The sequence below is a fragment of the Fusarium oxysporum genome, chromosome X (genome assembly GCF_013085055.1).
Source record: "Fusarium oxysporum Fo47 chromosome X, complete sequence".
Taxonomy (NCBI): Eukaryota; Fungi; Ascomycota; class Sordariomycetes; order Hypocreales; family Nectriaceae; genus Fusarium; species Fusarium oxysporum.
Window position 1 is genome coordinate 2,808,775 of NC_072849.1, and position 20,888 is coordinate 2,829,662.

Consider the following 20,888-nt stretch of genomic DNA (forward strand, 5'->3'; position numbering starts at 1 on the left):
GCTCCGATGCGGAGTATCCCCATCACATGGTGATCGCTGTGGAGATGGGGATTTTGGGGTAAAAACTCAAGAAGCCGAGAGGGGCTTAGGGTAATCAAACTTATTTCTCTTGATGATCTATTCAACCGTTAACCATCATTGGGATGACATGAATAATTATTTTTTACAGATAAGTTTCTGCTTGGAACGTAAAAGCTTATTCAGCTCTCGAGCTTTCTACAGATGTTGCTAAAAGGTTTACGAATGGGATTGCTTGTCATGGAAGCATCCCGTCACGACACAAGGGACACGTCTTTATTTCGAATTTTCCCTCCAAACAAATGCACTAGGGAAGGACGTAAGGACACCAATACCGGCGAGAATAGGGGTTTTTGTTTTTAAAAATAAAATAAAAGCTATTTACAGCGCCGCAACACCGCTCCGAAAGGTGAATTGGATAATCCAGTGTCGGTCGCATTGCCCCCAGTGCGACTCAGACATGATGGCGACGCCATCCCACTGATTACCGAAAGCACGCCAAAAAATTTAGCAAATATCTTAAAAAGGCACTATAAGCCATCGACCACGGAGATCTGTAAAGCAACGATGAAAATGATCAAAAACATGAAGCTCGTAAGTCAGCAGAACCAAGCCAACGCCATGCCTACCTACGCCAACGTGCTGGCGAGGGGAGGGTTAGCGGCAAGCATGCATAACCCACAGAACCAGAAAGCGTCACCTGTCCAGACCCTGTGTGAGATTATCATCAACATCAGAGACCCCGTCACTATATCCAACATCAGAGCGATGAGCCCTCGCCCCCCATCGATTGATACCTCATCCAAACTCATATTTGTCCGCGAGTGACCAGCTCAGTTACGACTTGTACGCATGGAATGCTTTGGCAATGATCTTCCATTCACCGTCGATCTTCAACAGGGTATGGAAGTCTGTATACGGAGCATCAGGCGCTCCTTCGATATCGACTCGGACGACCGCCGTCGATGGCGTGATACCTAGAACATCCGTATGGGTCTTGAGGTTCTTCGCCGGCCCGTAAGTCTCGAAGTATGCGTGCAGAGCTCTGTAGCTTCCGGAAGCCAAGGAACCATCAGGAGACCAGCCAGTCATGGTGCCGTCCTTGTGAAATGCTTTGTCCAGACTTTCTTGACTGGCTCCAATAAGGTAGTCGACGTAATGTTGAACAGCACTTACGACGGCCTCATACTCGGCGATGGGAATTGTTTTACTATTTTGCGACATTTTCGGTAATTCAAGGACTCTTGGTGTTGAGTAATCTTGTATGAGATAAATGGTGCAAGAAGTAAGGTGTGTTAGTTAAGGAGGGGCGCAATTGGGGGTAATGTGGTGAGAAGTGGTATATATATTTATGAAGGAAGCATGGGGAAAAAATAGAAATAGGATTGGTAATCTGTTTACTACGCTCTTCATGAAGTTTTTGGATCTAACTAAGCACATCTTTTGGAACTTTTTTTACTTGGCTGTGGACACCTACCGGTTGACTCATACGGGGCGAGCCCGGGCGAGCCATATAGCCTGAAAAGTGTTGAGAGGATATGTAGGAAGTTGCGCTGTCGTTGAACGATACCTATGAGGTGGGTATTTTGAGGTGCCTAATGCTGCTTTCGCTTCCGCTGTAGGAGGCGAGACGACTTTTTGCTTTGAATTTCCTTTTGCTCTAGAAATTTCTCAATCCACTTGTTGGCATTTTGTATGGGGGAGAAAATAACAAATAGCGTTAAGTTATACCAGCTGCGAGCACCGTACAGCACAGCTTGCTGCATCCACCAGTGATAGGATCGAGTGCTCCAACTCTATAAAAAGGATGCTAATGCCTGCATTCTTGGCGACATGGACGATCTGTGGATTTCTTACGAGTCTTTTAACAAACGCCTCAAGAGATTGCACGTTAGCGGGGAGTACCGGTCCGAGGAAAACAGAAGAACTAAGGCTTTCGCCTCCTTTCAGATCGGCGTTAGAGGCACACAGGCCCGTGAGTGTATTTATGGGTCAATCGTAGGCTTGGATACCTTGCAGAGTCGCCCTGAGATGAACTCTACTTCGAGATTATTTTTATAAGTGAGCATGATAGGTGGGTGTGTACTTAGACTGAATTGATTCGGGGTAAATATTGTGGAAAGGAGTCGAGTGGTATCTTAGGTCTCTAAGTATGTATGCAATGTGACCCTTGACCTAGAGATCAATACTTTCGGTCAATTCTACCGAGATTGCGTTCCAACATGTCGCTTCGGTCCAGGCCACCGAATTCCCGCTCGTATCATCCCATTGCTGAGTTGTGTCGAGCTGGAAAGCTCGGCTGATTCGACCGTGAAGCGAAACCGGTCATCATTGTGTTCTTTTAAGCCCCACTCTTAGATATCTCTGGCAAAGTCTCTCCGCTAAGTAACGGAGGAAAAAACAGACAAGGCAAGACTAAAGGCGCATCATTATAGAGACATGGCTTTAAAAAGAGGTTGATTGCAGTATACTATAAAATGGGAGACAAAGGCGGAGAATGGAGCATTCAGATAGTTATGTTGACTGGGCTGAGATTCTAGATTTTTCTCCAGATGGTTCTCAACATTTTCTTCAGGAACCCTTCGTTCCAGTCCGCATCATCAGCGGTCTCCGTTTCCTCAAATTGTCGCCTGCCTGTATGCAAGTCCACATCTGCTGCATTCCAGAAAGTTGTCTTCTTAGTAATTTTCCAAAAGGTGATATTAAACATGAACATGAACGATCCAAGATACTTGAGAATGAAAATATCAACTTTAAAATAGGGAATGAATGCATCATAGCCTGGAATGCCAAAGTTATGGTTAGCATGAGGAAGATAACTTATGTGGCAGTGGATTTCTTACCGTTGAACATGATGACTAAGAGGGAGATGGATAATGCAAAGTAGGACCCGTATGGCTGCAATACGCCAACATAGGGCAGGTCAGTGGTCGCTATGCCTTGAGCTTTGAGAGCTTGGCGAAAGCGAATGTGAGAAACAAGGATAGCCACCCAATTAAGGACAGCGAAAACAGTGACCAGGCTGACTAGGTAGCCAAACACGGTCGATGAGGATTTACTCGCATTCATATAGCCAAGGCCGATGAACATGCTAGTAAAAGCAACTGCAAAAATAGGATTACCATTCTCCCGTGCTCTCGAAAAGATCCGTGGTGCCTGGCCATCTCTTGCTAATCCGTAAAGAGACCGAGAAGCGCAGTAAATATCTTAAAGTTAGTTAGCTACAATAATTCCGACACGGCGAGTTGTCATATTCTTCCACTAACCTGAGCTTGAAGCGCTGAGTGTAAACACCAACAAACATCCGTTGATGATGTCGGCAAAGACACCAACTCCGGCCGAGCTGACTGCGACGACAAATGGAGAAGCAGCTATCCAGATGGTTAGCGATGCTATCTCTTATTTGGAACAGAGTCTAGACAAACCTCCGCTGGTTGCTTGCTTCGTCGCGCCAATAAGCCGCTCATTATTATAGGGAACGGCCATGCCGAGCACTAAAACACCGAGGATATAAAAGCATGCGATCCGCCAGAAGGTCTGCTTAATTGCTCGAGGAACATTCTTCCTTGGGTTAGGAGTCTCCCCAAATGTCATGCCTACTACCTCTGTGCCCTAAAAAAATCATCATTTGAGAATGCACGGGAAGCCTGATAGCAGAGGGCTTGGCTTACAGTGAAACCGAAACAAGCTTGGCAGCAGCAGGCCCAGAAGCCAAGGAACCTTCCCTTTGGTCCCTCGAGAAGGTATTCTGCAAAAGCACCAGGGTCTCTCCAGTATCTGAATCCTGATCGATCGTGGTTCGGTCCGCCCCCCATGGCAACAATAAAAGTCGAAAGGATGAGTGTTATCATTATAAGGATCTTAGCAAAACCGAGCCAAAACTCGGTTTCGCCAAAGCTATTCACATGGAGGACCTGCGTGGAGTCAGCTTATGTTAAATGGGATTGATATAGTTACTCAAGAATACTTACATTAACTAAGACAATGGCAATTCCGAAGACTGTGATCCAGATTGCCACGTTTAAGTCAGGTCTCCAGTATTGAATAACCAGCCCGGCAGCTGTCAAGTTCGTTGGTGTTGCCATGATATATTTGAAGAAGTAGTTCCAGCCGGTAGCAAACCTTTACTCTATAGTTAGCTTTGCATAGTGGTATTATGTCGAGAATGAATGTGATCATACCCAAAAGCCGGATCAACCATCCGAGTAGCATAACCTCCGAAACCCTTATTCATAGGGAGAAAGGTTGCCATTTCTCCCAAAGCTGTCATAACAAAGAAGACGGTGCATCCGACCAGCAGATAAGCAATCAATAGGCTGCCAGGGCCTCCTCTCGAAAGAGCGGTTCCAGTGCCAATTACCAGTCCTGTACCGATTGCACATGCAATTGAGAACATGAAAACCTGATGGGGTTTGAAGTCTCGTTTCAACTCATTTGTTTGTGTCGACTCTCCTTGAGTCTGAGACTCGACCGCTCTCAAGTCGTCGAGCTTTTCCTTATTATTGTCGGCCATGGTAGCTATGAGAGAACAATGCAAAGGTGAATATGGATTTGGATGTCTACGTGATAGAACAGTCAAGGTGGATTTTGTTGAGCCTTTCTTTATAGGAACGTTGATCTTGATTTCCCCCAGACTTGTCGCTAATTGGATGCGGTTTGAGCTACCCCGAATTATCATGTAATCGACTCAGCGATAACAACCCCTCCGGTTAGGTTTCCGATGGAGGATCATTTCTCGGCCACATCCACCGAATCGATGTCACTCCCTCGCATTGAACCTTAGATATATCGGACTACTTGGCAATTGCTTATCATATTAGTCCCTAGCAGCGGAGGCCCCACCGACGGTTTATTTCTTATCGAGTTAGGCATATGGGGTGACAACGACTCAGCCTGGGGTGTAAAAGGGATGGTGTGAAAGCTTGAGACCCAAATATGCGAATACCCCAGCTTCTACGTAATTATCGACAGCTATCTACCTCGAGAGACCCCGCACAATGGATTCTCATATGTCATGGATTTCTCTTCCACACACTGAATGGAGTAATTAATGGCCTGGGTGGAATGGAGTATTTAGGGGCTGGTGGAGTGGAGTAATAAATCGAGTCAGGATTATGTCTGCAGTGGAGTCGAGTCTTGTCATGAATGTCTTTGCGGACTGTCCTGAAATAAAAAGTGAAGGCTTTTCCTCGGAAAACAGCTTTTCATCCTGATACAAGGGGCAGCTTAAAACTCAACTGCGAAGCCTAAAAGGAGCATAATGGGCGGTAAAAAGTATTTGCAGGTGTTTAAGTTGCATTAAGAGGCCCTATCTGCTTTAGTTAGTAGCTTAATAAAGTGTAAATAGTTCAGACTATATTATCCTACTAATCTTAGCAGGTATAAAGTCTCAAGACTTAAAATATTATACCTAATTAGCTTCTAAGTATTAGACCTACCTGCATACCTATAAATACTTTTTACCTCCTATTATACTCTTTTTAATTTAATATAACTATTGTAATAAGAACTATTTATAATTTAACTAATTATATATAATTATATTATATATATCTTTTAAAGATAGTAGATATATTAATAAAATAACTAATACTAGATAGGATTATTATAAAGTTTCTAATTAAGATCTTAAAATTCTTAATAATCTTAAGTTTATATTAAGTATTATTGATATATTATATCTTTTAATAATAAATTTAATATAAAGTAACTTATAATAAAAAAAAAAGAAATAAGTTATTAATTAAATAATAAAGATCTATAAGATATATATAATATAATTATAAGAGTTATAATATAATATCTTTTTTTTATTAAATCTTATTTTTAAGACTTATATATTTTTATTTTTTTATTTTTCTTATTTATAAATTTAACTTAAATTTATAATTATTTTATTAATATTATATTAATAAAATAGTAAAGTTAAAAACTACTTATAATTAATAAATATAAGTAAATTTAATTTAAAGTATTATTTTTTTATTATATTTTATAATTATTATAAATCTTAAAGTTTAAAACATAAGGCTAAGAAGGGTTATAAGTATTATGATAATAAAATTATTATAATTTTTAAAAGTAAATAAATTTTCCTAATAGATAAGTTTTATAATTAACTTATTATAATTAATTATTTTATTACTAAGAAGTATTAATATTATATATATTAATTATATTATTATAAAAAAGTCTTATAAATAATTAGTATATTAAATTTTATAAATTATTTTAAATATTTATATACTTATTAATACTTAATATAAGTAAATACCTATAAGTAATTATATAAAGGTTTTAAAAATAATAACTTATATATTTATATATTAAAACTAATTATAAAATAATATTAAAATAATAAAGAAAAATACTTAAAATTAAAAATTAAAAAAAATAATACAAAGTTATTAATTTATAATAATTAAATATAATACTTAATTATTATTTTCTTTTCCCTTATTATTAGCCTTATATAAGGCTATTAAGCTTTTTAACTTTTCTATAAAGGCTTAAATAATAAGACCCTTATAGCAGGCTATTATTATAGAATTTAAAATTATATAATATTTATTTACCTTAATAATATAATTACTGCCTTAACTAGGCAGTATTAATATTAGCTCTTAGTAGTTAAGTTACCTTTTTTTTTTAATTTACCTAAAAGACTACTTTTTAATTAACCTTTATAATATATTATACCTAATTTATTTATATAATAGTTAGTTCCTAACTATAGATAAACTAAGCCGTGCTAGGTTTATTATTAGCAGATTATATAAGGCGTAATACTAAGCTTATTAAAGTATTATATCTCTTAATAGTAAATTTAATATATATTAGGCTTAATTAACATAAAAAAGTTTTATTAATAGTTAGTAAGCTAGAATCTATAAAAGTGCAAATAAATATATTTTATATACTAGAGATAGTTCTAATTAATTAATAAGGTTATTATAGGATTAGTAATAATTTAGATAGATTAGTGCTAATTATAGTAAATTAGTTTTAATTATAGAGTCTTAGCGCTAATTATTTATAGTAGGAGATATAATAATTAGTAGAAAATATAAGGTATATATAATAAAACTATTAAGGTTATAATATAATCTCTCCCCTCTCTTAGGCCTTATCCTTAAGGCCTAGTTAATATATTTCCTATTAGTTATCCCCTAGTAAGTTTAATCTTAATCCTATAATCCCTTAAGATATCTAACTATATAATAAAAGCTAAGAAAACTTCTATTAAAAACTAAAAATCTCTTTATATTTTTATTATAGTATTTAGGAATCTTATTATGCCTTATTTTAACTGTATTTATTAGAAGATAGAGGATTTATATATCTTTAATTCTGTAAAATTAAATTACTATAATCCTTATATTAAATCTAAGATATCCTATAATAATTATAGGCTATTTATAGCAGCTAGTATATTTAATATAAATTTATTTTATAAGTTTACTAATATAATATTAGCTTAAAAGATTATTAATAAAAAATATTATTTAAAATAAAAAGAGGAGGCTATTAAAGATAAATTAATTAATTTTTAAGCAGAGTTTACTTATATTTATAATATAATAAATACTTAGTTTACTAAGATTACTTATTTAAGGTATTAATACTATTAGGTAGAGGTAAAAGGTTTAAATATAATTTAGCAGGGTTTTAACTTAATAAATAAACTTAAAAAGGCAGAGTAGGATAAGTAAACTGCTTTAGAGGGCGCTATAATTAATAGATCTTTTTATAATTAATCTACTATTACTAAGTAGTCTAAGTAGGATTTATTAGGTCTTAGGGCTTTCCTTAATTCCTTAGGTTCTAGTAGAAATTCTTTAGGAGTTACTAGGTATTAATAAGGTGTTTTAGTAATTCTTATATATTTTTATTTTCTAGGTAGTCTTTTTATTTTATAAAATATTCTCTCTAATTATTCTTTATATAAGTCTTTTAGATTACTTCTACTTTATAAACCTCTAGTCCTAAGATTTCTTATAGTTTATTGCCTATTTTAACTTATATTATATCTACTACTAATTTAAGTAATAAAATATAAAAGACTAAATAAAGCCTAACTTTTAGTAATAGGTCTAATTTATAGTTATTTTCTAAAATTTTCTATAATACCTTATAGGGTCTAATAAATTTATAATCTAATTTATAAGTTAGTTAGTTTATTTTAATATTTTTTATAGCTAGGTAAATTATATCTCCCTCTAAAAAGGTTAATCCCTTTAACTGTTTTAAGTTAATAGTTTTTTATACATTTTCTAATAAATTTAAGTTCTATTTTTATTTCTTTATATAAGTTTTTAAGGTTAGTACTTTTAAGTATAGCAGCTAGATTAATTAATTTTTCTTATTATATATTATAATATATATTTAATATAAATTTAAAGTTAATATAAGCTAATATAAGCTTTATATTTTTATTATATATAGTATTATAGGCAAGTTAGGCTATTAATAGTTTTTTAATCTAATTATTTTATTTATAATTAATATAATACTATAAGTATTATTTAAGTACTTAGTTTATTTATTTAATTTATTTATTAACTTATAGTTAAAATACTATTATAAGTTAGTAATTTAATCTAAGTTATATTATAAGTAATTACTAAAATATTACTATAAATATAGGTCTTTTATTTAAAAGAATTTCTAAGGGTAACTTATATATACTAATAATATATTAGTAAAAAACATAAGAGAGTTTTTCTATATTTATTAATTCTCTATAGGGTAGGTAATAAGAGAACTTTATAAGTTAATTAATAATAACTATAATATTATTATAAAAGATTCTAGTTAAGGGTTCTTCTAATAAGGGTAATTTAGTTATAAAGTCTATTATAATTAAGTCCTAAGGTTATTATACTACTAATAGTAATTATAGGTTTCTATAAGGTTTATATCTCTATGCTTTTATTCTTATATATAAATTATATTATTTAATAGTCTTTTTAATATCCTTTTTCTTATATTTATATCCTTATTCCTAGAGTTATTTTAGTGTTTTCTTAACTCCTTAGTGTTTATATAGGGGGTATAAATAGAATTTATATAGGAAGTTATAATCTTATTCTAATAGTAGTTTTTATTACTTAACTATTCTTATTATTATTTTAATAGATTAAGTAAATTAGTATTCTCCTTTTTAGTTAAATTCTAAGAGTTATTCTTTAGTTTTAGCTATTCTTATATTATAATTAGGTCTTTAACTTATAGTATCTATATATCTATTATCTATGCCTTTATAATATATTATAATAAAATCAAATTTATATAAGTATTTTATATAATATAATTATTATTAATTTAGTTCTTATATTATTATAAAATAAGCTATATTCTTATAGTCTATAAATACTTTTATAAGATATTTACTTCCTATTTTAACCCTAGCAGTTATATTATATATACCTTATAAAAATTCTATATAAGGCATTAGCTATAAAGACCTACCTAACTTATACCTACTAATTAATGCTTTTATTATATTAAAATAATAGATATTAGAATAATACATGCCAGGAATATTACATGCTAGGAATAACTTAACCCTAGGACTTATTATCCCTTATATAATTACTTTAATATATAAAATATATTTATTAATACTTTTATAGAACTTAGCTTATTAGCTATTAATAAAGTATCTTTATATTAATAAGCCTAAACTATATTACTTAATTATTAAAAGATATAATACTTTATATTATTTAGTATTATGCCTTATATTATTTATAAATATAAACTTAATATAGATTAATTTACCTATTTAGAAACCTAACTATTATATATTAATAGCTCTTATTTAGATTATATTATATAATACTAAGTAATATCTATATAATAATACCTACTACTTTAAACTATCCTTTAATTATAAGATATACTTAGTATATTACCCCCCCTAAGGAATTATAACCCCTTACAGAGGAATTATAGGAGGTTTTAATAGAAATAAATAAAAAAGGAGAAATAAAAAGTCTTCCTATCTATTTAAACTCTTATAAAGATAAAGTTAAAAAACTTAAGAAATAGCTTTATAACCTAGGAGAATAATATAACTCTCTCTTAGATAATATTAAAAATAATACTAAGATTATATAAAATAGGATTAAGGCTTTAGAGAAAAAGGTAATTAATCTTACTAAGATTATAAAGTTACTTAGAAAAATAATTAAAAATAATTAGAAGCTATATAAGAAATATATTAAGTATATTATAGCTCTTATTATTACTAAAAAAGACCTTAGAGAGATCCTTAGATCTTATTAGCCTAATATATTTAATAGTAATACTAATAAATTATAAGAATTCCTTATTAGCCTTTAAAGCTATTAAATATAATACCTAATTTAATTTACTATTAAAGAATTATAAGTTTAATATAAAATAGGATTCCTTAAGGATAAAATACTATAAATAATAAAACCTATTATCTATAATTATATTAATAATCTACCTAATAAATAAAAGTAAATAATTAAATATATCTATAAAAAATATAAATATTTTAAATTTAAACTTAGAAATACCTTTAAAATTATAAATAAAAAATAAATAATAGAAATAAAAATTTAATAATTTAAATAAAAAGGATTAGCTATAAATTACCTAGCCGAATATTACTACTAAGTAGCTAAGTTAAACTAAGGTAAAGAGGCCTATATAATATAAGTATACTTAGGACTTAAGTCTAAAGTAAAGGATATTATAGTAAATATTAGGCCTAAGCCTAAAGATTTAAATAAACTTACTAATATTACTATAGAAATTAATAATTAGTAATATAAATAATATAAGGAAAAGTAAGTAAAGAAATATAAAGAATTATATAATTCTTAGTAAAATACTAAATAGTAAAATATTAATTAAGGGAAAAAAAGATAAATAAATACTTAATATAAAACTAAGCCTAAACCTATAGTCCTTAAAGCTATATAATAAGATAGTAATAAAAAACCTTATAATATATCTAAGGTTAAATATTATAATTATAATTAATCTAAATATATTACTAATAGGTATTTAAAACCTAAGAAACCTAAAAACCCTAATTAAGGTAAGTAAATACTAAGAGTAATTAATAAGTAAGACCTATAGATAATTATATAAACCTAAACTTTAGGTATAATATAAAGTACTTATAATATAATATAATATATTACTCTTTAAGGGAGTATTAAGTCTAAGGTAAATTAGCACTTATATCCTAATAGTATAATTAGCCTCCTATAAGATAATTTCCTAATTAAAGAAGATATAAAAGTAAGGAATATCTTATAAATTCTTATATTACATAAGGAAAAATTAAATATATATTATAAAAAAGTATAAAAAGACCTAGCTTATAAGAATAAAAAATATAAAAAATAATAAGAAATTAATAAGAAAAAAAGAAAAAAAGCTAAAGCTAAGATAAGAAAAGTATTAATTAAAACCTTAGGTATAATAAGGAAATAAAGACTTTTAAAATAAAAAACTAAGAAGTATTTAAAAGGTCTAATAAAAAAGAAAGTTACCTCTAATAAGGGTAAATAACCTAAAGTACTTTAATAAGTAAATAATATCCTAGTTAAAATAACCTTATAAGATATTAAATAGATATTCTAAAAGAAATAAAAAATAAAAATAAAGATTTATACTTATTACTATTAATAATCCTATTATATAAGATATAAAGGAGAAGTAGCCTAAGAAATTATATAATACCTCTATAAATAAAATAAATATCTAAAATAAAAGTAATAATAACCCTATAAATAACTATTTAATAAAATAGGTAATAAGATATAAACCTTACCTAAAGATAAGTATATCTAAGAAGCCTAAAAATATAAAGAAACTAATAAACTTATACTCCTAAATATATATGCCTACTATATAAATAATACTATAAATCTACTTTATAAGAAACCTAGGTTTAATATTAAGGATAATATAAAAATATTCCTAATATACTTAAAATATAAAGAATTATTATAACTCTTATATAAATATTATTAATATAAGAAATACTAATAAGATAAGAAAGATAATAATTTCTTCCTTATAATAATCCTTAGTATATTAAATAATAAACCTTATTAAAAAAAAGAAATAAAAAGATACCTAATATACTTATAGTATAAAAACCTTAGAGTAATTAAATTATAATTTTATATATTATATTATTATAAAATTTAAAAAAATAAAAACCTCTGCTAAGGAATTAAATAAATAATATAAGGAATTATAAAAGCTAAGAAAGAGTTTAAAGCCTTAACCCTAGAAGAAATCTAAAAGGGAAAAATTAATTTTATTAATTTAGGAAAATATAATAATAAGGAAAAGGCAAAATATATATAAGAGGCCTATAAATAACTAAAAGAGTATTTTTATAATAAGGAAAATACTAAATAAGAATATAGCCTTAAAACTATTAACCTTAGTAAAGAATTTAAATAGGTTTTAATTAATAATAAACTTAAGAAAGAATTAGTAATAAAAAAATAATAAAGATAAGATACTAAATAGTTAACTAAAAGATAATTAGAAAATAAAAATATATTAGAAAATAAGTTAAAAAATACCCCTAAATACTATAAGGGACTTAATTATAATAATAAGGATTATAAATTACTATATCTTATAAACTTAGGAAAAGCTATATACTTCTTATAATAATAAAGCTATAAGAATATAATAATATAAGATAAGAAAGACTTAAACCTATAAGTACTTTAGGAGCTATATAAGATAATAAACCTAATTACCTAATACTATAAGCTTAAATTAAGGGAAAATAATTAAATATATAAATTAACTATAAAGTAAAAAGAAACTTTATTAATCTAAGAATAATTATAAGGCTAGGATTACTATAAAAAAAGAAATAATTATTATATTAACTTATAAATATAAAAGGATAATACTTTAATTATAATAATAATATTATAAATTAAGAGATTAATTACCTTAAGGTCTATATTAAAGGAAAAAATTAAAGGATAAGCTTTAATATTATACCTTTAAGAGAGAATATAGATATTTTATTTAATATAAACTAGCTTAGATAATAAAACCTATATATTAACTAGAGGATTAACTAGGTTATTTTTCTTAGTAACCCTAATAGTAATAGTAAAATAATTATAATAAGTAAGAAAAGATCTTAATTTATAACTAAAGGAGAAAGTATAAATTAGTATAAAATAAAAATCCTATTACCTCTAAAAGGAATATAATATAAGTATAAGAGAGGCTAAAGAAGTAAAATAAAAATCCTAGGCATTCTCTAATAATAAGATTTATAAAAGGATAGATTATTAACTATAAGCTAGGATTAACTAAAAAACATTTTAAAGAAATATTAAATATATAATAAATTATTTAAAGAAGAATTAAAAATAGAAATCCCTAAGTATAGCTAATAAGACTATAAAATTAATCTTATAGATAATAACTTATTATTTTAAAAGTTATACCTACTTAATAAAAGAGAGCTATAAGTATAAAAAGAATATATTAATAAAATACTAATAAAAGGCTATATTAAGGAATTTAAATTATCCTTAGTATTATTTATATTTTTTATACTAAAGAAAAACAGAAAAAATAGACTTATTATTAACTACTAACTAGTTAATATAAAAACCATTAAGGACTAAACCCTACTTCTATTTATTATAGAACTTAAGGATTAGTTATAAGGTAAAAGAATTTTTACTGCCTTAGACCTAAAAGAAGTATATAATCTAATTTATATTAAGAAAAAAAATAAATAAAAAATAGTATTTAAAACTAAATTTAGACTTTTTAAATATATAATAATACTATTTAGTCTTACTAATATACCTATAATATTTTAATAGATAATTAATAATATACTTTAATAATACCTTAATATTTTTATAATTTATTACCTAAATATTATCCTAATCTTCTTAGATAGTAAAGAAGAATATAAGGAATATATCTATAAGGTTTTAAAAACACTATAAGATACTAAGCTATTAATTAAGCCAGAGAAAAATCACTTTTATATTATAAAAGTAGACTTTTTAAGATATATTATTATACCTAGGGAAATCTAAATAAAAAAAAAGAAAGTATTTATAATAATAAAATAAAAAATACCTAATAATATTAAGGAAATATAAGCCTTCTTAGGCTTTATTAATTATTATAGATAATTTATTAAAGACTTTAATAAGATTATAAATCCCTTAATAAAACTTATAAAAAAAGATAAAACCTTTACCTAGAATAATAAGGTATAAAAAGCCTTTAATAGGCTTAAATAATTAATCCTTAGTAAACCTATATTAGTAATATTTAATTTAAATAAAGAAATTAAACTTAAAATAAATTTATTAGATTTTATATTAAAAGGATAAATTAGTTAATAAAATAATAAGGAAAAATTATATCTTATTGCCTTTTATTTATATAAGTTATATAAAGTAAAACTTAATTACCTAATTTATAATAAGAAGTTCTTAGTAATTATTAACTACTTTAAGGAGTTTAAATACTACTTAATAGGAAATAAATATTAGGTTAAAGTTTATATTAACTACTAAAATATCTTATACTTTATTATAATATATAAACTTAATTAATAATAATTATATTATATAAAATATTTATATAAATTTAATTTTATAATTATTTACTATAAGGGATTTAAAAATAAAAAAGTAAATATAATTAGCTAATAACTAAATTATAATACTAATACTATAAAAATAAAGAAATAAGTATTAGAAAAAAATAATAAAAAAGAATATTAATTTACCTAGAAAATAGTAATACTAAGATAAATAGAAGTAAAGATATTTAAAGATATCCTAAGAGATTTATAAGAATTTATTTAAGAATTCTATATATATCTACTAAGTAGATATTAAGGTATTACTAAGACCCTTAAGAAATTATTATAATAAGGCTATAAAGTCTTAAAGAAGAAAGTAAAAAAAACAGTAAAATAATATAACCTCTATATAAAAACTAAGTTATAATAATATAAACTATATAAAGAATTATAATTACTACTAATAATATAATAACTAATATATACAATAAGTAAACCAGATAGATAAGTAAACTAAATAAAAATCTTAACCTTCCTAATATAAATTATAATAAAAACACTATAAACTATCTAATTAATTAAAATTAACTACTATATTAATCTCTAGAGGCTTTAATACCCTCCTAGTAAGTTCTTATATTATGCCTAGTCTTACTGCAAGTCCTATAATACTAAACCCTCGGTTATATTAAACTTCCTTAACTACTACTTCTTAATAATTTAGCCATTACCTACATATTTATATCTATCTAATTAATTAAATCCTGATCTTCCTGTATAGTTAGGCTCCCTCTGCTCTATAGGCATGTCCTTTTTGCCCTATGCTGCCGGCTAAGTATATTATTTGCCTATTAAAGCTCTTAGTTTTCCTCGGCCAGTAAGGTAACCTTATATATAACTGCCTTAGTTCCTTTCTTAAGAGATCTTAAAGCTTTAAGAATTAACTCTAGGGAGCTATTATAATATCTTCTGATTTATCTTTAAAGGTATTTAGACTAAGATCTAGCCTTAAGAACTATTCTTAGGGTCCTTAAAGTCTAAGATTAAGCTTATTAGGCTACCTCTTTAAGAGGCGTTAGAGTTTATAGCTATATATTAAGCTTTAAGATTATAACTTCTAGGTCAAAAGAAATAAGACTAGCCCCTCTAAAACCCCCTTTAATATTTGCCTTAGTTATAGTTAATTAAAAGGCAGTATAAAAGGCTATAAAGAACTTAATCTTAGAAATATAAGTTATAGACTATTTAATTAAATGCTTTATTTCTTAATTATATGCCTTTTTTAAAGGCCTAAAGTATTTAATATTAAGGGGCTATAATAGGTATAAGAAATAAGGCAGTATATAAAGTATAATAATATTATTCTTCTTATAATATATCTAGAAATTAGTAGACTAATAACTTTTATAGCTATTAAGAATTAGAAGATAATAGGCACTAACTAATTAATTAGTTATATATTAATTAAAGTGCTTTAGCCAGTTAAGACCTATCTTATTATTTATCTAGCTATTTAGTATTATAGTAATAGCCTAAGTGCCTAAGAGGTTACTCTCTTAGTACTAATTAGTAAGGTAATATTAGCCTATAACTATTATATATAAATTAATTACTTAGCCTTTTATATTAATTACTTAAATTACTATAACTTATTTATAGTCTCTAGGCTAAACTAATTTTAGGTTTCTATGCCTTTTTAAGCTGGTAATAACTATATTATTTAATATTATACCTATTATAAAGCTAGTCTTATTAAAGTTCTAGATATTATCTAATTAGATATTATACTTTATAATTATATTCTCTATAAGCCTAAACTAATTATAAATAGTAATTAGATTTTTATATTTAGCCCTTTAATAATTATATCTTCTCTAAAAATATATCTTAAGCTATAGTTATTACTTAATAAAATTAATAGCCTAGTGCTTACTAACTAGTAATATATTATAATTAGTAAGTAGTGAATTTACTATTTCTTTAATATTATAATGCCAGGAAGGAAATCCTTATAAATCTAGATTAAGGATATACTAAATTATAACCTATTCCTCTAGATTACTTAGTTTCTATAAGTTTGGGATATAATTACTATAAGCCTATACTCTATTTATTTAATTAAAGAGCTACTAGTAGTTAATATTATAGATCTTTGCAGCTTATTATAGACTTAATTTTAGGTCTCCCTAATAGGCCTTAAGTATAAGAAGCATATTAGCTTTATTATTAGATTAAGATATATTATTTAATTAAGAATTAATTAATCTAATAGTAATAATATAATATAAGGGATTTTTATCTGGTTTACTTATCTATCTGGTTTGCTTATTATATATATTATAAGACTTAATTATAATAGATTTTATAACTAAGTTACTCCTATTAGAAGAACCCTTAATTAAAATCTTCTATAATAATATTATAATTATAATAAATTAACTTATAAAGTTCTTATATTACTTACCTTATAGAGAGGTAATAAATATAAAAGAGCTTACCTACCTCTTCTATAGGAATATTATTAGTATATATAGGTTACTAATAGAAATCCTTTTAAATAGAGGACTTATATTTATAACTAAGTTTTAGTAGGTATTTATAGCACTACTAAGATTAAATTATTAACTTATTATAGTATTTAGGCCCTAAGTAGATAGGTAAATAAAATAAATAAACTAAAACTAAAATAATATCTTTAGTATTATATTAATTATAAATAAAATAACTAAGTTAAAAAATTATTATATGCCTAGTTAATATATAATACTACCTATAATAAAAGTATAAAGCTTATATTAGCCTATATTAACTCTAAATTTATATTAAATATATATTATAATATATAAAAACCTAAAATTACTAACCTTATAGTAATTATTAAGAATAATAATTTAAAGAATTTATATAATAAACTTTAAATAGAATTAGAATTTATAAGAAAAAGGATATAATAATATTATAACCTTAAAAGAATAAAAGGCCTTACCTTTTTAGAGGGAGATATAATATACCTATCTATAAAAGATATTATTATAAAATAACTAAGTTATAAACTTAACTTTAAATATATTAGACCTTATAAGATTATTAAAAAGGTCTTAAAGAATAATTATAAATTAAACTTATTACTAAAAGTTAGCCTTTATCTAATCTTTTATATTTTACTTCTTAAATCTATAAAAGGAATTATATAAATTAAAATAAATAATAAACTAATAGAAATTAAAAGACTAAAAGTTTATAAAATAAAAGAAATTAGGGATATATAAAGGATTAATAAATAAATAAAATACCTAATAAAATAAAAAAACTACTTAAAAAGTAAAAATATATAAGAACTACTAAAATACCTTACTAATACTTAATAACTCCTAAAGAAGTTCTATTAGAATTAAATAAAGGCAAAGTATTAAGAAAATTATCTCCTAGACTAAGGGCAGACTAATTAATATTATTTAGGATATAATTAACTTAAAGGTCTTTAATTAATATACTCTTATAAGTATTTAATATTAATAATAAGTTATTTTATTATTTTACCTCTTATAAACCCTAATAAGTAGCCTTAAAATACTTCTTTCTTATTTTATTCTTAATTTTATAAATATATAATAAATAACTAATAGTAATAGCCAGATAGGACTATAAAGTAGTTATTTCCTTATAAAGCCTAAGTAAGTCTTTACTAGCTTTATCCTTATTATTTTTTAACTTCTTTTCCTATTTTATTAAATTTATTACTTAAGAAAGTTAGTACTTAAGGAATAAATAGTAAGCTATAAAAAATAACTTATATAAAGAAGTAACTTATATATTATTAGGATTTTTTACTTTAAATATACTTATTATAATAACTAAAGTCTATAGATATTATATATTACTTATTCCTATAGAAATAATAAGTATAAGGTATTTTAGCTTTATCTCTAAAGTTATAAATAGAATTAGCTAATGTAATAATCTTATACTTTTTATAAATTTACTTAAGTTCTTTATTAACCTTATAAACTTAATAAGATTTATAAAAATACTATTTAGAAATATAGTTAGATATTATATAATATAATAGTAAAAGGGTTAAGTTAAAACTAACTAAAAGAAGGATTTAATAGCTAGGATAATAAGTCTTAAGGGTAAGACCTAGCAGAGAGGAGAGATTATATTATAACCCTAGTAATTATATTATATATACCTTATAAAAATTCTATATAAGGCATTAGCCATAAAGACTTACCTAACTTATACTTACTAACTAATACTTTTATTATATTAGAATAATAAATATTAAAATAATATATGCTAAAAATACTATATACTAGGAATAACTTAACCCTAGGACTTATTATCCTTTATATAATTACTTTAGTATATAAAATATATTTATTAGTATTTTTATAGAACTTAGCTTACTAGCTATTAATAAAGTATCTTTATATTAATAAGCCTAAACCGTATTACTTAATTATTAAGAGATGTAATACTTTGCATTGCTTAGTATTACGCCCTATGTTATCTGTAAACATAAACCTAGTATGGATTAGTCTACCTGTTTAGAAACCCAACTGTCACATATAGAAGAATATTATACCCAAGGCTTAGGCTATACTTATATTTTATATATAATATGCAACTAAGAGCAAAGCCTATTATCCGGGCCAATTAACATCAGGAAGGCAAGACATAACGCGCTTTTATTAAAGCTATCTAAAGTTCTAGATCTCTTATCGTAAAGTTATTCATGCTAGTGCTTACCTTATATAATTATATATTATAGTATTATTGGCGCAAGTATAAGCTTAAGGGCAAGCTTAATGGGGTCGACTTACCTTTTATGGAATTTATTTTACCAGAGAAGTTAGAACCGTTGATTTGGCCTGACTTTTATAAGTTCCTAAGCGCCTGATAATAAGTCTAGACGGAGCCTATGTATTAGGGATATACGGACTCTGTTATATTATGAATTATGTTGACTTAGACAGTGGCATTCTCTCATTATTCTTCCGACTATTATCGTGCATATCTTAATTTTGTGTAATCTTATAGCGGGATAATATATAATGTTAGTTGAGCCAATCGGCTAAGAAACGAAACGTCTGCAGCGCTGCCCGCAAATCAAATGCAATCAAACAAATTGCCAAACAAATTAAACAAATATCTCGAAATCTTATTTCAAACAAACAAATCCAAAATCATGGATTTGAAATAACATTTGATATATTTGATAAAGGATATGATGCCGGGGAACATAGTTGGCCAGGCTCATGCGCGTCATGCTTCACGACCTACCCGGTACTTAGAGTGTGCCAAGGATCTGGCACTTAGACCAGGCCAATCAGAGCCATCATACAAGCTCCACATATCAGTGCGCTAACCCCCTGTAAGCCCCCACAACACCAAGCATCGCGTCATTGTTTGATGTTTATTTGTCACAGCGCGTACTCGTCCTCAATCATCAATAATGCTTAATCCAATGGAGACAGACGGCCAACTAACCCCTTCTCCACCGGCCAGGTTTTGCTCACCCTTAGCCGTCAAGTGCGATTAGGAGAGGTGAAGAACCAGAACGATCATTGTCTAAACAACTAGGGTAGCCCATTCTGGGAATTTGTGTCGACAGAATTGCAATGTGTAGTGGTGCCGCGTTTGCCGACCGGCGAGTAAATGTACTAGGAAACCTATCATGGTTAAGAGGCTTTTTTGACGGTTTTCCAGTTGCGGTCTATGAAATTGCTGATAAGCACAGCCTGCACTTGAGATCATGCATGGTGTCTAGGAGATGATCTTTTGGTGACGGTTGGATGTATTCCGGCTTGTAGGGTTTGGCTTGGTCTTTGGTGGCAAGTAGCGATTGGCTGAAGAGATGAGGTTCGTGTGCTCGAGGTCTAGGGTCGCAACAAATAGCCCCACTGGGAGGCCGGGAATAACATCGGAGAACCACGGCGCTGAGATTTGGAACATTTGAAATGTTTGATCAAATATCTCAAACAACAAATCCAGTTCCAAAAAGTGTCAAATAAATCAAATATGACCACGGATTTGATTTGTTTGATTTGAGGGCAGCGCTGAACGTCTGGTTGATTCTCGCTATTCAATCCTGGAGGTGAAGTTGCATCCTCCTTCAGTACTCCCCCATCTGCTTATCTAGGGAAGTTTTAGCGCACCAGGTCCTCCAGTCTTCATGCCAGCATGGACCATGTGCTGGTTTGATTGGCTCTGTCTTAACGATAAGAAAGCTTGGTAGGGTCCCACCCAATGGTTGGAGACCTGTGAGCCATGGAGA

The 20,888-nt window shown here is 27.4% G+C and overlaps 4 protein-coding genes across 4 annotated transcripts; 1 reads left to right on the plus strand and 3 right to left on the minus strand.

Annotated features, from left to right (window-relative positions):
• Positions 1-564: 564 nt before the first annotated feature.
• On the plus strand, positions 565-846 carry FOBCDRAFT_146757 (uncharacterized protein; the record flags this gene model as incomplete). The annotated part of the gene is made up of 1 exon (XM_059608237.1): positions 565-846. A coding segment is annotated over one exon (282 nt), but the record flags the coding sequence as incomplete, so codon positions are not given.
• A 9-nt stretch (positions 847-855) lies between these two features.
• FOBCDRAFT_207937 (uncharacterized protein) lies at positions 856-1,242 on the minus strand (the record flags this gene model as incomplete). The annotated part of the gene is made up of 1 exon (XM_054707329.1): positions 856-1,242. One exon carries the CDS (start codon positions 1,240-1,242, stop codon positions 856-858), a length of 387 nt encoding a protein of 128 aa, XP_054563304.1.
• Positions 1,243-2,554: 1,312 nt separating this feature from the next.
• Positions 2,555-4,531, minus strand: FOBCDRAFT_146183 (amino acid permease/ SLC12A domain-containing protein; the record flags this gene model as incomplete). Its single annotated transcript, XM_054707330.1, has 7 exons — positions 2,555-2,799; positions 2,862-3,224; positions 3,285-3,389; positions 3,444-3,630; positions 3,690-3,932; positions 3,990-4,140; positions 4,200-4,531. The coding sequence occupies 7 exons, from the start codon at positions 4,529-4,531 to the stop codon at positions 2,555-2,557; spliced, it is 1,626 nt and encodes a 541-aa protein (XP_054563305.1).
• Positions 4,532-20,377: 15,846 nt separating this feature from the next.
• On the minus strand, positions 20,378-20,554 carry FOBCDRAFT_121688 (uncharacterized protein; the record flags this gene model as incomplete). The annotated part of the gene is made up of 1 exon (XM_059607749.1): positions 20,378-20,554. A coding segment is annotated over one exon (177 nt), but the record flags the coding sequence as incomplete, so codon positions are not given.
• Between the last annotated feature and the right edge of the window lie 334 nt (positions 20,555-20,888).